Source organism: Aulostomus chinensis, chromosome 16, assembly GCF_037954235.1.
Source record: "Aulostomus chinensis isolate RoL2024-O1b breed Wild chromosome 16, RoL_Achi_v1.0, whole genome shotgun sequence".
In the NCBI taxonomy this organism is placed as follows: domain Eukaryota; kingdom Metazoa; phylum Chordata; class Actinopteri; order Syngnathiformes; family Aulostomidae; genus Aulostomus; species Aulostomus chinensis.
The window spans coordinates 27,220,572-27,234,651 of NC_141335.1; the positions used below are offsets into that span (position 1 = coordinate 27,220,572).

Here is a 14,080-nt window from a genome sequence, read left to right on the forward strand (position 1 = left end):
ATGTGTAAGAAATGCTGCGAAGCCTGATTGGACTCCACAATGTGACGAAGGTGGAAACATGCTGACACCACACGTCAGTCATGAGAGTCAGATCAGATCCTTAATCCTGATATTGACCTTTGCAATGGTCAGAACGCGCTGTTTATTCCGCCCTCATCGGGTCCATCTTGGATTACTGACGTCCGTGTACACGCGCGCTCTCTCCAAGTGTCTCATCTGCACATCCATCAGTCCACACACTTGTAAGGCAGTGGAAAGAAAACCTCAATAATCAGGTTGGCTGTTGATTTGTTTCCCATTAAGCTGAAGGGACGCAAAGAGCGTGCTCGGGTATTACAGACACACGTGGCGTCCTGGCCTGGCCTCGCTGCAGTTCCTCTGAAGGCGGCGCTGTGTTTAAACAGATGAGGCCATTTAAGGAGGGGAGGAAATACAGAGTGTGATTTTATTATTCTCATTAAACTGCCTCACAGAGCAGGAGGAGGGAGGGGGAGGGAGGGGCTGAGAATAGTTCATGGCAGGCGAGAGTGTGTGTGTGTGTGTGTGTGTGTGTGTGTGTGTGTGTGTGTGTGTGTGTGTGTGTGTGTGTGTGTGTGTGTTGAGAGTATGGTGCGTCCCTACAAACCTCAGAAAACATCGGTTGGCATCAAACCGTCGCCGTACCTTTGCCCTCGTGTGGAGCAGGTGTGGAACGCTGCACTGCAAGATGTCTCTGTGTTTGGAGTGCAGGACTCGAAGGTCATTGGCTGATGTGACGTTCAAAACCTCCCCCCCCCCCACACACACACACACTCATTTCCACATTCACACACACTCTTGTGCCGTGACCTCTAGACAGGCTTGTGTGAGCCAGCCTTCCTTAACACCTTTCTAAATGCTAAATAGCTGCGTTCACACTGCTTGTTGTTTGTGTATGTAAATAAAACGCTCGCGCTTCAGTTCCCTGATCCAGTGCCTCAGAAGGTCATCATGGTTCATTACCTGTGAGCCCCCCCAACGTTGCTCTCATTCTGATACTTAACACGTTGGACCGCTTTATTTAAGATGTCCACTCTGGCTTGTCGTCATGAAGACTGGTACTCATGGTAGGCAAAGGGCGATTGGTATAATAAGATGTGAATTTGCTCAAAAAACTGCATCTTTAAAGTGATACTTCACCTGGAAAGTACAGTTTGTAATGGTTTGGTTTTATTGAGGAAGTTCTAGTCTCAAGTCCAAGTGTTAGTGGATCCCTGCTCCTGTTTCTGGATCAAGGAGACCTGGATTACATCAGACGACCTGGAGAGTTTGGCTGTTAGCCTCAGCTTCCATTAGCTTCAAACAAGTGTGTTTGGCTGGATCTTCCTGCATTCTGGAGACGATAAGAAGTGAAGCAGGAGGGAGAAACATGTTAGCAAGTTTCGTGATGTCAGCATCATCATCACTCTTCTTTCTTTGGTGTGAACCAAACCTCCACAGAACAAAGGTACTCTGGCGGACATATTGATAGTTTAGAACCTGAAAGGCAAAATACACTTTTCGGTTTAAAGTATTACTTTAAAATGAAAAGACAATAATCGTGTGTATAATGTGGACAAACATTGCGCATGGTGCTATGAATTATATATGATATACCGTAAAAATGAATTCCTTCTTCTACTAGAAGAGTGATTGTAAATGTTGAAGTAAATAGAAGAAATATCAGGTAAAATGGAGGCAGCAAGGAGGAGCAGCAGGTCCTCCTTTAAAGGATCCAGACCCAAATGTGTCAGAACAAAATGTTTAAATGAAGTTCTTGGAAAGAGCTGTTACCACTGCATTCGCACTCACTGAGAGTTGGCGTTTAATGATGATTATTTCCCTGCATTGTTATTTTTGTCCCCCTTTTTTTCCTGTGTTAATTAATGTGTCTTGTCAGGCGCTGCAGCTCTGGTCAGCTCAGTGGACGAGGAGTTTCAGCAGCGATTCAAAGAACACATCACTGTCAATTAGGGCCCCGGCTCCCCGGGGCTGCCCAGAGCTGTCTGGAGAAAACACTGCCACTTCCACTTAAACACTGCTAACAGGCCCTGAATGACTGCAAAGTAAAAATATCTCATATGCCTTTCTGCTTCTGTATGATTCATTAGCTTGAACTGGAACATAATTAGGATTTACAGTGGCGTCGTGTTAGCGTGAGGGAGCAACTTTATGTGATTAGTCTGCCATGACCTTTTAGAGCAGCCGTTTTTCTCTTACAACCGATCGTATCCACACATGAATCTTTCATATCTGACGTATTTGGTGTGGGAGAGCTGCAAGAGCATCTTCAATATGGATGTTGCTCCCTTGTGCATGTTGGAAATGATAGATGAGGAGGGGGATTGAAGCTAGGTGTGTTAGCGCAGACATGCGCGATATTGACACGTTTGTCTTTGTTTCACAGCTTTGACGGGATGGCGGTGGATTGTAGGATCCAGACAAACAAAGCGTTGTCATTCCACTCATTGATGATTGTGTTTGTCTTGATCGGGTCGTCCTATGAGCACACGGGTGTCTGACATGCTGGATTAAAAATCACCTACTTTCTCCAGCTAAATACAAAAAATGATTCAAGTCCAGACTCAATGGAAACGCGGCGACCAGATCTTCCTCGGAGCGTCGAGCACGACAGTTTAGTTGCTCTCTCTTTTGTGCTTGTGAGTTTAAAATAGTCTGAAACAAAGACTGAATTTTTTTGAGCAGATTTTGTGACTTTCCTGTTATACAGGGAATGATGAAACGAAATGCTCCAAAGTCCTGCCCATGCGTGGACCCTCCCAGGAACCGCTGCATCAGCACCAGCTACAACAGGGGTGTGGCTGACCGGTGGACTGACAACACCTGTGTGTTTGCTCACATTCTTGTCAGGTTTTATTGATGAAGGGGATTTAAATATGATTCTCACATTATAATGTTTGACAGCATTTTTAAGCATTAAACGTTCATCATCAAATGTCGATCATATTATTTGGAGTAATCACCTCTGGGTCTTGATGTCTTCCAGCGTGTGGGGTGAAGCTCTTGGTGGCTGCACCGAGTTTCTTTACTGAAGAGGCGAAGATGTTGGCTGCTGCCAACAGTGGGTGGGGGTGCACTTACACCAAGCTGTTCCCCTGACGTGTTCTCAGCCTGTAACAGAGCACAGAACTCACCTCAAACAAACCCAACATCACAAAAACAGGTCTGTTAAAGAGGTCCGGCTGTTTCTCGGCTCGGGCTGCTGTCCTGATCCACGTCTGGCTGCAGACGCACAGAGGAACTGAGACCCTCCTTGGAGGCGTTTTCACCTGGAGCAGCACATTCGTCGGGAAGGTTACATTTATTAACGCCACTTAAACCTCTGCTGGTTTCAACATTTTCAAAATGAGTTTTGAGGCCAACGCTCTGGCTTTGGTGTGAGCTGTGACAGTAATCCAGCAGGAGCAGCCCAGCGGGCCGGCCGGCCGGCACCGCCGGTGTCTGGCTTGTCATCCAGCCAGCCAGAGTTGATTGACTGGATAATCACATCTTCTCTTGCTGCCCCGTGCTACACTGGTCCCTGGGGCTTGAAGTCAATGAGGCAGGAAGGGATCATAGCGGATCCATCACTGCAGCTAGAGCGCCATCAGTGAGGGCCAGAGACATGGCTGGACTAAAGGCTGTCCATGTCTGTCCTACAGCCGGTGGCTATGAGCCCAAACCAAGGCTCGGCGGTGGGGAGAAGTGTGCTGTCAATACCAATGACCTCTTTTCCACTTTGCTTTCTTCCCTCCTTGGAGAGCAGCAAGGACAGGATGAGGGAAGGCAAAGATCAAGTATACTTTCAAGTCTGACTCCATCCCATTATTTCATATCTCCGCTCCTTAATCCCTCGCCAGTCGTCAGGTTTCAATCCCGCCCTGCTGTTTAGTGCTTACAAAGCAGAACTGCGACTCTGAGATGGCGTGTGTCCCAGTACTTTGGCTCTCTCACATTTGCATACACATTGCATCGGAACTTTGAAGACTGCAGAAAAAAGGGGGAAATAAATAGGCATAAAGGGGTTGAGGAGAATGGACCTGGCCCCCGTCTGCAAGGCTCCCCACAGCGGGAGAGGTATCCAGAGCCTGGGGGGGTAAATACGGCCACCCGTCTGGTTCCGGGTGCCCAGCAGCTGCGCATGTAGGGATTCAGGGGTGGCATTAAAAGCTTGATGCCCCAATTGGAAAGACATGGGAATTTGTAGATGCAGGAGTGCATCTTGCAGGGGATTTCTGCGATTCAGTGCTGCTGATTCTGTTCACGCTCAATGACAACGCAGCTTTCAGGGTTGACTGAGGGCTTGAATCAAAGGTTGGCAGTGTTTTTAATGTTAATCTTATTCAACTAAATTTGACTTTTTATGGACTCCATCAAAGCACAACGTGGCTGAATAATCAGTGTCCAGTTGTCAGGGTTACCGGTATCAGCGATCTGATATCTGCTTTAACTAAACGCCCCGTCATTTTCAAGGGAGATGATGAAAATCACATTCTGTATTTCTTGCTCTTCCAGGGACATGAGCCTCTCTGCCGCGACCCGCGTGGGTAGACGCACGTGGCCTCTAGTTGGCCGGTTTGCTCAGTATTTCCTCAGTGTGGTGCACGTGAGGGAGACTCTAGGTTGCAGGTAAACAAGATGGAGAGGGTTGCTCAGCTCTGCCATGCTGCGTCTTACAGCTTTTTCAAGGTTATCTGCTGCCACCAAGTGGTGAGATACAAGTGAAAGACATGATCCAACCAGCTGTACAGAGATTTACTTTGCTATGTTTCTTTGATTCAGTAAAAGCAGTTAGTGTGAGAGCTGCTGGTAACCCTAACGCAGCCATGCTCGGGTCCTCTCAACTGCCAGTGTAAGCCAGTGTTCTTTCTAATGGTGTTGAACTAACCTTCATGAAGTCAGCTGAGCCTCTCATGTCTCTCTAACTCTCCATGTTTCAGCCTGTCTTGTGTGTTAACCCATCTTTGGACTGTTCTGCAGGCAAAGGTCCGGAGACTATTTTTGCTGGTCAGAATCTGAACGATAATGAGTGGCACACGGTGCGTGTGTTCAGGAGGGGGAAGAGTTTGAAACTGACCGTAGATGATCTGCCGCCAGTGGAAGGTACTGAACTCCTCCATCCCTGTAACACAGATGATGTAGAGTACTAGTACTGAGGGTACCGCTCTGCTGGGGGGGTATTTAGTAGTAGTAGTAGTAGTAGTAGTAGTAGTCGGAGTAGACCTCTGCCCAGGAGGCTACATGTATTCAGCACTTGAACATGGTGTCTTCAAAGTCCGTCTGTCACAGATGTAGAATGTGATGAAGAGACGTCAGGAGCAGAAGCGCTCTTCTGCCTACCTGTCACACGGACTCAAGGGATTTGATGGAAATTTGTTTATGAATTGCCCAAAAGCACTGTAACATCTGTGTCCTGCCAACGACCTCCAACAGTCTTCAGGGTCAACAATGTGGTCCAGATCCCCTCCAAACCTTTATCCCCAGTTCCTTGTGATCTTACCTGTCTTGAAACCAGACGAAATCAGTAGTTTTTGAAACATCCTGCTAACAAACAGCTGGAGATCACATGACCTCCTTGGCAGAGGTAATGAAGAGTAGCGGTACTATTAAACGGTGTTTCTGTCATATTAAGAAGGTAATTATTGACCCCCCACCCCACTCCTGCTGATCAAAGGTCAAATGGCGGGTGACCACACCCAACTGGAGTTCCATAACATTGAGACGGGCATCGTGACGGAGAAGCGATTCATGTCCATGGTGCCGTCCAACTTCATCGGCCACCTCCAGAGTCTCTCCTTCAATGGCATGGCCTACATCGACCTGTGTAAAAATGGGGACATCGACTACTGTGAGCTCAACGCCATGATCGGCTTCAAGAACATCATTGCTGATCCCGTCACCTTCAAGTCACGCTCCAGCTACGTGACGCTGACCACGCTGCAGGCCTACTACTCCATGCACCTCTTCTTCCAGTTCAAAACCACGTCCTCAGATGGCCTGATCCTCTATAACAGCGGGGATGGAAATGACTTCATCGTGGTGGAGCTGGTCAAAGGGTGAGCGGACGAGTGTTTAGGTAAACTGTGGAGAAAAGGCGTGAAGAAAGGCAGCGCTGTGATAGAGCACGAGTGCCGCTGTCACCCAAATGTGGAACAGCAGATGTCCTCGACTCCCCATGCATCACCAGAGTCGTGATGGATGGGGTGGGACAATAATAATAATAATAATAACCCTTTCAATAAATCAATCTTGTATAGCACATTTCTAGGACCCAATGCACTTCACAATAAAGAAGGGGAAAAAGAAAAGAGCTAAGAAAAATCATAGCAAGTCCTTGGAGGCGATTTTAAAAGTGTGGGTCATGAGGAGAGACTTACAGGAGTCAATGGAGGAGCGGCGAGCTGACGGCCCGACCTCCCGTGGTGACCGGTCTGTAGTGAGGCTGTAGAGGAGTGGTGGAGCTGGAGGTGCGGAGGGTGCGATGGGTTCTGATAGGTAAGAGGGACTGGTGAACATCAGACAGCAAAACCGGCCCCTCAGTGCAGGAAGAGGAAGACGAGAACGGTCCAACGGTGTTTTCCATTTATTTGGCACATTTGAAGAGAGAAATGACATGAATGACCAATGAACAGAGGGCACGGGGTTAAAACTGTGAAATCATGTTGCACACACACACGCACACACACATGCAAGACAACTCACAAACAACACTCACACACACTCACTCTCACACACCATGACAAGCTTTAAACTGAGCTGCTTGGTGTTTGTTTACGGCAGGAAACCCTACAGATGGGTTTTGGTTCGAACAATGCAGCTCCTCGTGCCGTGTGACAGTTCCAGGAACTTAATTCTTGACAGCTTTTATGCTTCTGACTTGGAGAATTCCAATTCTTTTCTTATCACCTCTAAAGCAGAATATTTGCGGAGAGCTTCTGGCTATTACTGCTCTTCTTCATCTCCATGAAGCCATAACAAATAGCCGACATAAAAGGGAATCAACTCAACGAGGATTTCTTATTGCTAGAACGCAGCTATAGAATGACCTTCTTTTAAGTCATGCCTGAAGTTATAGGTATTATTCAGTCTGCACAACATTAAAGTCCTACATTTTAATTAAAATGGGCATGCAAATCATAAACTGCCCATAAACCAATGAATTAAAGACTAATTTGTTCAGCTCAGCCCAGAAGCTTTGTTCAGTGGATCATGCAGCTGCAGCTCCTGAGACTCTACGAGCTGCAGAACAAACAGGAACTTCTATGCGTCGAAAGGGTCGATAAACTGCGACGTCTTTGTTTGTTGATCTGATGTTTTCTGCTAAATCAAGACTGGTGGCAAATAATGTGAAAGTAAATGCGACATGACTTGACTACCGGAACTAGCCTGTGTTGACTGCTGTCGTTCCGTGGCTGATTCCAGGTACCTGCACTATGTGTCCGACCTGGGAAACGGCGCCCACCTGATCAAAGGCAACTCCAATAAGCCTCTGAATGACAACCACTGGCACAACGTCATCATCTCCAGGGACACCAACAACCTCCACACAGTCAAAATTGACACCAAGATCACCACACAGATCACCACAGGAGCCAAGAACCTGGACCTGAAGGGTAGGTAGCTACCATGGCGCGTCGCTTTGGCGATAAATATTGTAGGAGATAGCCTGCTCTCGCCATCCAGTACTGAGACACCCTCCAGCCCCATAGTGTGTGTGTGTGTGTGTGTCTGTGTGTCTGTGTGTCTGTGTGTGTCTGTGTGTGTGTGATGGGGAGGTCAGACAGAATCTATTCCTGTCAAAAACATGGAGGTACCTTGAATAGAAATGAGCTCAGGACTCCAGATTTGAGTGTGAGTTGAGCTGTGACGTCCATCAGAGATGGAGATCGTTGGTCTGAGGTTTAAAATGACGCTGGTCCCCGCATTTTGTTATAATTAAAGACCATTAAAGACATATGACACAGCAGATGATACGTGCACCCTTTCTACATAGAATGTGTGAGCACTGAACGAGCTGGAGGTCTGTCAGCGTAGGTCTCAATGCTCCTCCCCACTCGTATTAATGCCTGCAACTCACTGAGCCACCGTGTCAGACCGTCACCGTGTCTGCCATCGTGGTGCGCAAAAAGAATTATGACCGTCACATGGAAAGGCCACCTACTTTTCTTCTTCCTCGTTAAATCTTCTCGATGATGCAAGTATTTGTTATGTCACATGTCACTGCTGGACTCATTAAACTCTTACACACTTCACATCAGATGTTCTGAGCACAGACACGATTCACAGCTCCACTCATGAATGTGAAAAGTTCTGTCAGCTTCATCATCCTCCCACTCAGGGATCAACACTCACCTGAGGGAACGAGAAGAAAACCCACTTTTGACTGAAGCTGTCAGAAACCATGCGCCATATACAATGATTCAGCATGTGAGGTACCACCTCTCTGTGTCCACCAGGGGTCAGTATTGCTATTCATCTCTGCACAGGTAACCTGTACATTGGTGGAGTGGCCAAAGAGATGTACAAGGAGCTGCCCAAACTGGTGCATGCTAAGGAGGGATTCCAAGGTTGCCTGGCCTCAGTGGATCTGAACGGGCGGCTCCCCGACCTGATGTCTGACGCTCTGGACTGTGTGGGACAGATCGAGAGAGGATGTGAAGGTGAGACGTCTGCCAGCTCACTGTGAGACACTGCTGCCTCCAGATGTCCTTTGTCCTCACTGAGCATCAGGATGGATTTGTGTCACCGGTTTGGTGATTGTTGGATGAGTTCTTCCAGGACAAACTCTCTTTTTCAGCCAATAAAGGCTGAGGGTCTTTCTCATTGCCCTAAGATCTCTTTTCCCCACAGTAGCACAAAATATGTGGAGATGACACACAAACACACACATGTTTACGCAAGTTGAACCCGCCCACTAAGGCATCCACACTGCCAAGCTGTGGCCCGTAATTCAACACCCTAAAAGTGTATGTGTTGGTCGCGTTGAGCTCCTCCACAGACCATCACCCTGTTGCCACTCGGCCGTCATCTGATTATTCGCTGGACCATAATTGTACTGCAAGTGTTATTTCCCATTTGATCCCCATTCTGTTTTGCTCCATGCATGCTTCTGGATCTGAGAGTTGCCAGAAGCAATCATTTTGAATTATGTATGAAGCCTTTGTTGCATGCAGGAATATCATTTGCTCAGTCTAATGTGTGGCCCACAACCACAGACAGTATCTGACTCACGCCGCAGCGCCGCTCCTCCAGTTGAATTCCTTCTATTGAGGTTATAACAAACGTAATACAATTCACCACCTTCATTTTGTGCCGCACAGAATGAATCTCTCTCTCTTTCTCTCTCTCTTTCTCTCTCTCTCTCGCTCTCTCTCTCTCTCTCACACACACACACACCCTCATTGATTGTGTTTACAGGGTTCTCAGGTAGCTGCTGACACAGTTACAGCTGGGAGGATCTCAGACTGTCAGACTGAGCGTCGTGGCTAACACACATTCATTCATTCGAATATTTCGGTGGCGGGGGGCGCGGGGGGGAGGGGGGTCATGGCGGGCTGCACTGATCTCTACTTCTCTTCTTCTATGTCTGACATCTCGCTGCTCCACTAACAGCTGCTATACTTTCCTCTTCCTTCCTGTTGCCGTGCCAACAAAAGTTTCATTGATGAAAGCTAATTTTCAAGGTAGATATTAGCTTTGTGTGTTTGATACCCCCCCACCCACACACACACCTCTCTGCATCTGCAATGCCCCCCACCTCTCCAGCGCCCCCCAGGGGACTGCCCAGTGAACCTCCATGGGCTCCCATTCCACTCCCACTCTCATGTTGCTCTTATTGGACAAAACTTTGGTTCTCATCTCGAAGGTTTCCTCCATTAACCTATGAGCCACGTTGTGGTTTCTCATGGTTTATGTCCTACAATACTCACAAGATGAAAGCTGCATGAATTTCAGTTTTTTATTCACAAGTCAAACTTCAGTCTTTCTCAGTGATTAAATGGAATTTCTTACTGTTATTTCATATTTCATCTTTTCACAGTGGTAGTCTGTCTCAAGTCAACCATAATACAAATTATTATTATTATTATCATGACGAACACACGGGGCTGCACGGTGGTGCAGTGGTCAGCACTGTGGCCTCACAGCAAGAAGGTTCCGGGTTCGAGTCCCGGCTCGGGCACGGGGTCTTTCTGGGTGAGTCTCCATGTTCTCCCTGTTCCTGCTGGGTTCTCTCTGGTACTCCAGCTTCCTCCACAGTCCAAAGACATCAATTTGGGGACGAGGCTGATTGATTCTCTAAATTGACCATAGGTGTGACTGTGAGTGTGAATGGTTGTTCGTCTCTGTATGTTGGCCCTGCGATGGACTGGCGACCTGTCCAGGGTGAACCCCGCCTCTCGCCTGTTGACGCTGGGATAGGCTCCACCCACGACCCTTAATATGTAGGAATAAGCAGAAGATGACGATGGATGGATGACGAACACACCAAGCTGTAACTGTGTCAGCAGCTACCTGAGAAACCCTGCAAACACGATCAATGAGTGTGTGTGTGTGAGAGAGAGACAGAGAGAGAGAGTGAGAGAGAGCAAATGGTTTTTCTTATCTTCAATTTTAATCAGATAACACCACAAATATGGGTCCTCTTGAAAATGCATGTGTCTCAATCCCGAAGGTTTTAAACAGGGACGTCTCATCATGCTAAATTATGTCACGTTCAACATCAAAAATTGCATTTTACATTTCAGCTTTGACGAAGCAGCAAGCAAACTTTGAATCAGTTGCTACAGCTACCAAAGACGAACCCCATCGTTGGTGCTTCAATATGAAATAGAGCCCTGATGTTGAGATCCTGGCGAATTCTGCAGAGCTCCAGAGACAGAAAATATATTTGTATGAGTTTGATATTGCGTGTCACTTGATTTGGTGAAGAAGCCACATTGTTATTATTGTGTTCAATATTTCAGTTGTGATACAATTAACATGGTAACAAAATTGCAATATCAAGAAAAATGAAAATTAGCGTTAATTTTGTGATTTTCTCAACTCAAACATAGCATCAAAAATAGAGGAATAAACATTAGCAACAGTGGTTGACTGCGTTTAATACAGAACAGTCGGAACAGGAATCTTCTACCAAAACGAAGCTGTCCTGAGCAGAGAGAGCAGTGCTCACCTGAGTTCAGTGGCTTTGTTCAGGCCCACATCAAGACTCAAAGGCGCTTGCAGCATGAGAGGCCATCTGTGTTTCTCCTGCTTTGGCCACTTGGAGGCGCCGTAGTATTCAACAGCTGAAGCACCAGAACAGCACAGACAAGAGTAAAGAAGAAGGTTAATCAAAATTAGAACCAATCAAAGTGTGACATCACAGCAGGCGCTGTGTGGGTTTGTGATGTCACAGAAGTGGTCATCCGAAAACTGAAAAAATAACAGCATTGATGTGAAGGTAGCAAGAATAACTTAGATGTCAGCTGACACTCTGAGCAACTTCCTGTCTGTTGACTGACAGACAATAGAAGCATTAATCACAAGGATGGAGACACACTGTCATGACGCTGGTCAGAGGACAGACGGAGGCTGGGACACCGCACCGCTTCATCAACGAATCCAGAGACCAAAATGAGGAACTGTGCCACCAGTAGAGTGACGTGTGTAGGTCGGCGTCATCAGTGGCGTGGAGTGTGTGAGAGCGTAAATGTAGTGGAGTGAGTCAAAGTAATCCACCCAAACAAAACCCTGCCTGCTGGATGGGAGAGAGAGAGAGAGAGAGAGAGAGAGAAGACTGAGCAGCCATTTTATACAGGAGGAGGAGCCCTGAGATGGAGGAGCTCCAGGTGCAGCACCTCCACCTGACACGCCTTCTCAATCACCTGTGCAGAACCTAGACACCTCCCGAATAACACCCACCAGGTACTGCGCCAACCCATTGATACTGTGTTACGTACACATCTTTTTATCCTCTTAAATAAAAAGGAACATTTCTGTTTCCATCTGTAGTGGAAGGCAAAAATCAAATGACGTGCAGGGTTAACCACTCCAAGTTCTCCATGCTCATTCTTGTCGATCGCTCCTGATTCTGTTCAATTCATCTTTGGTTCAGTAATTGAACTCATGTGGTCTCCTGTCCTCCATTCGGACTCTGAGCAGCGTTACGACAAAGCCAGGGCTCGTGGTTTGGCTTCTGTTGATGACTGAGGTCCAACCCCTGTGAGGGATGACTGGGACGTTTTCATCACTCTTGATAGTAAAATGAAATATCCGGTCGCTTCCGATGGGGACTCTCCCTGATATTTGTCCTGCTGTTGGAGAGTTTTCTTCAGCACATTTTGTTTTGTAACTGCCAGTCATTTTTATGCATTATATGTTTTGGCAATGTTTCCCGCTGTTTAGACGTGGGTCCTGTTCAGGGCTGACTCGTGGAATGCTTCAGCTCGGAACGCCTGAGTGGCTACTGGAGGGTCGCTGGCAGGGGAAGGCAGATGGAATGGCTCAGATAGTTGGGAAGATGACCACCATTTTTTGAGCCTGTTTTAGATTTAAGGTTGGATCATCCACGTTTGACTGTCCTCTACTTTGGGTCGGTGAGTGGAAATGACTTTAGCTGAAGAGTTAATGGAGAGATGCACCAAGGACGAATTGTTGAACACTGTGGTACTGAAGTAAGGGACAAGCGTTTGAAAGACAAGACTACATTTGAAACGTAAAATGGTGACCCTGCATATCAGCACAGCAACACCAAAGCTTGACCACGTACTGGTGCAAATGCAACAAATTTTAAATTGATCGCTCAAACAGTTTCCACAAGGAAAGAGAGGGAGGGGAAATGTGGATTGCAGGGCCCAGGCAGTGGTTTGCATGCAGATGGAGCTGCTGGTTTCTGCCTTCTTCTTGTCAAATATCTAAAATGAGTTAATAACTACTGACTAGTTCAGTGGGAGCATGAAAACTAGAATACTTCATGCATTTGGCAAGGCAAGGCAATTTTATTTGTAGAGCCTGTTTTCACCAACAGTTTCAAAGGGCTTCACATGGCATCATAACAACATCCTCTGCCCTCAGACCCTCACATCGACTGAGGAGAAACTCTAAACATTTGGTTATGCAGTATTTGTTGTCATGCAGTATTTGTCCATGTCTGTCAGGTGAACACTCATGGCGAGTTCAGTCTGTCAGGCTGTTGACAATCCAGACATTTTTCGCAGTGTTTGTGGAAAGAACTGCAAATATCCTGCTCGTGTGTTAGTGCAGCGTTTCTGTGCCAGTGCGAATGCAGAAGGCTGTTTGGAAGTTTGTTGTGACATATAATTTGACTGCTGGCATGGAGTGAACGTGCCTGCTGACCCGGTTGCTGACTGTCTGTTGTTCAGGTCCCAGTACGACCTGCCAGGAGGACTCATGTGCCAACCAGGGGGTGTGTCTCCAGCAGTGGGAGGGCTTCAGCTGTGACTGCAGCATGACTACGTTCGGTGGACCACTATGTAATGACGGTAAGGAAAAGCTTTTAACTCCTCAAATAACTTTAGTGGGTTTTTTTGTGGTATTACCGCTCGACCAGGACACACAAGTGCTAGTACATGCGTTTTTGTAGACTTGAGTGGCCCCTCCACGACCAGATGAAGGCTCCTTTTACTTGATTGAAAGGCTTCGTTCATCCCAGCCGTTCAGCTGGTTGAATGTGTTGCCATCAACCGCACATTCACAACATGCCTCATTTCCCTGACTATTTATTTACGTTTGTCATGAAGCTTTGACCAGACATGTGACCATCTGGTGATGCCTCACTGTGTGGCTGCGTTGATACCAGGTCATTGGTGCTTGGTAAACTCATATGTCTCGTCCTCATTTACTGATGGTGTTGAACTGTATGGGCTACAGCAACAATGGCGGTAAGAAGATGGGGAGGTTGGGAGGGTCTGAAGGGTGAGGGGGACTACAAACATGGGGCTTGCTAGGATCTAATATCCTGTTAATCTGGTCTCTGGTTCCACTTGGTTGCCCTCCCTTGGGAACGCCTTGTTCCAGTGGGATTTTCCAGACTGGCTTACACGTAGCTCAGTTTTACAATCCAGTTTTACACCGTTCGCCA

At 47.1% G+C, this 14,080-nt stretch overlaps 1 protein-coding gene across 15 annotated transcripts in view; it reads left to right on the forward strand.

Moving 5' to 3' along the window:
• Positions 1-14,080, forward strand: part of LOC147248034 (neurexin-1a-like) — a 286,884-nt gene that overhangs the window by 127,978 nt on the left and 144,826 nt on the right. For all 15 annotated transcript variants that reach the window (XR_015109327.1, XM_086179713.1, XM_086179714.1 and 12 more), the window contains 5 exons: positions 4,978-5,100; positions 5,672-6,053; positions 7,420-7,610; positions 8,484-8,657; positions 13,362-13,481. Coding sequence is in view for 14 of the 15 variants with exons in the window: in XM_086179713.1 (XP_086035839.1) it covers positions 4,978-5,100; positions 5,672-6,053; positions 7,420-7,610; positions 8,484-8,657; positions 13,362-13,481 (990 nt within the window). In the remaining variant the exon portion in view is untranslated. The remainder of the gene's footprint in view (positions 1-4,977; positions 5,101-5,671; positions 6,054-7,419; positions 7,611-8,483; positions 8,658-13,361; positions 13,482-14,080) is intronic.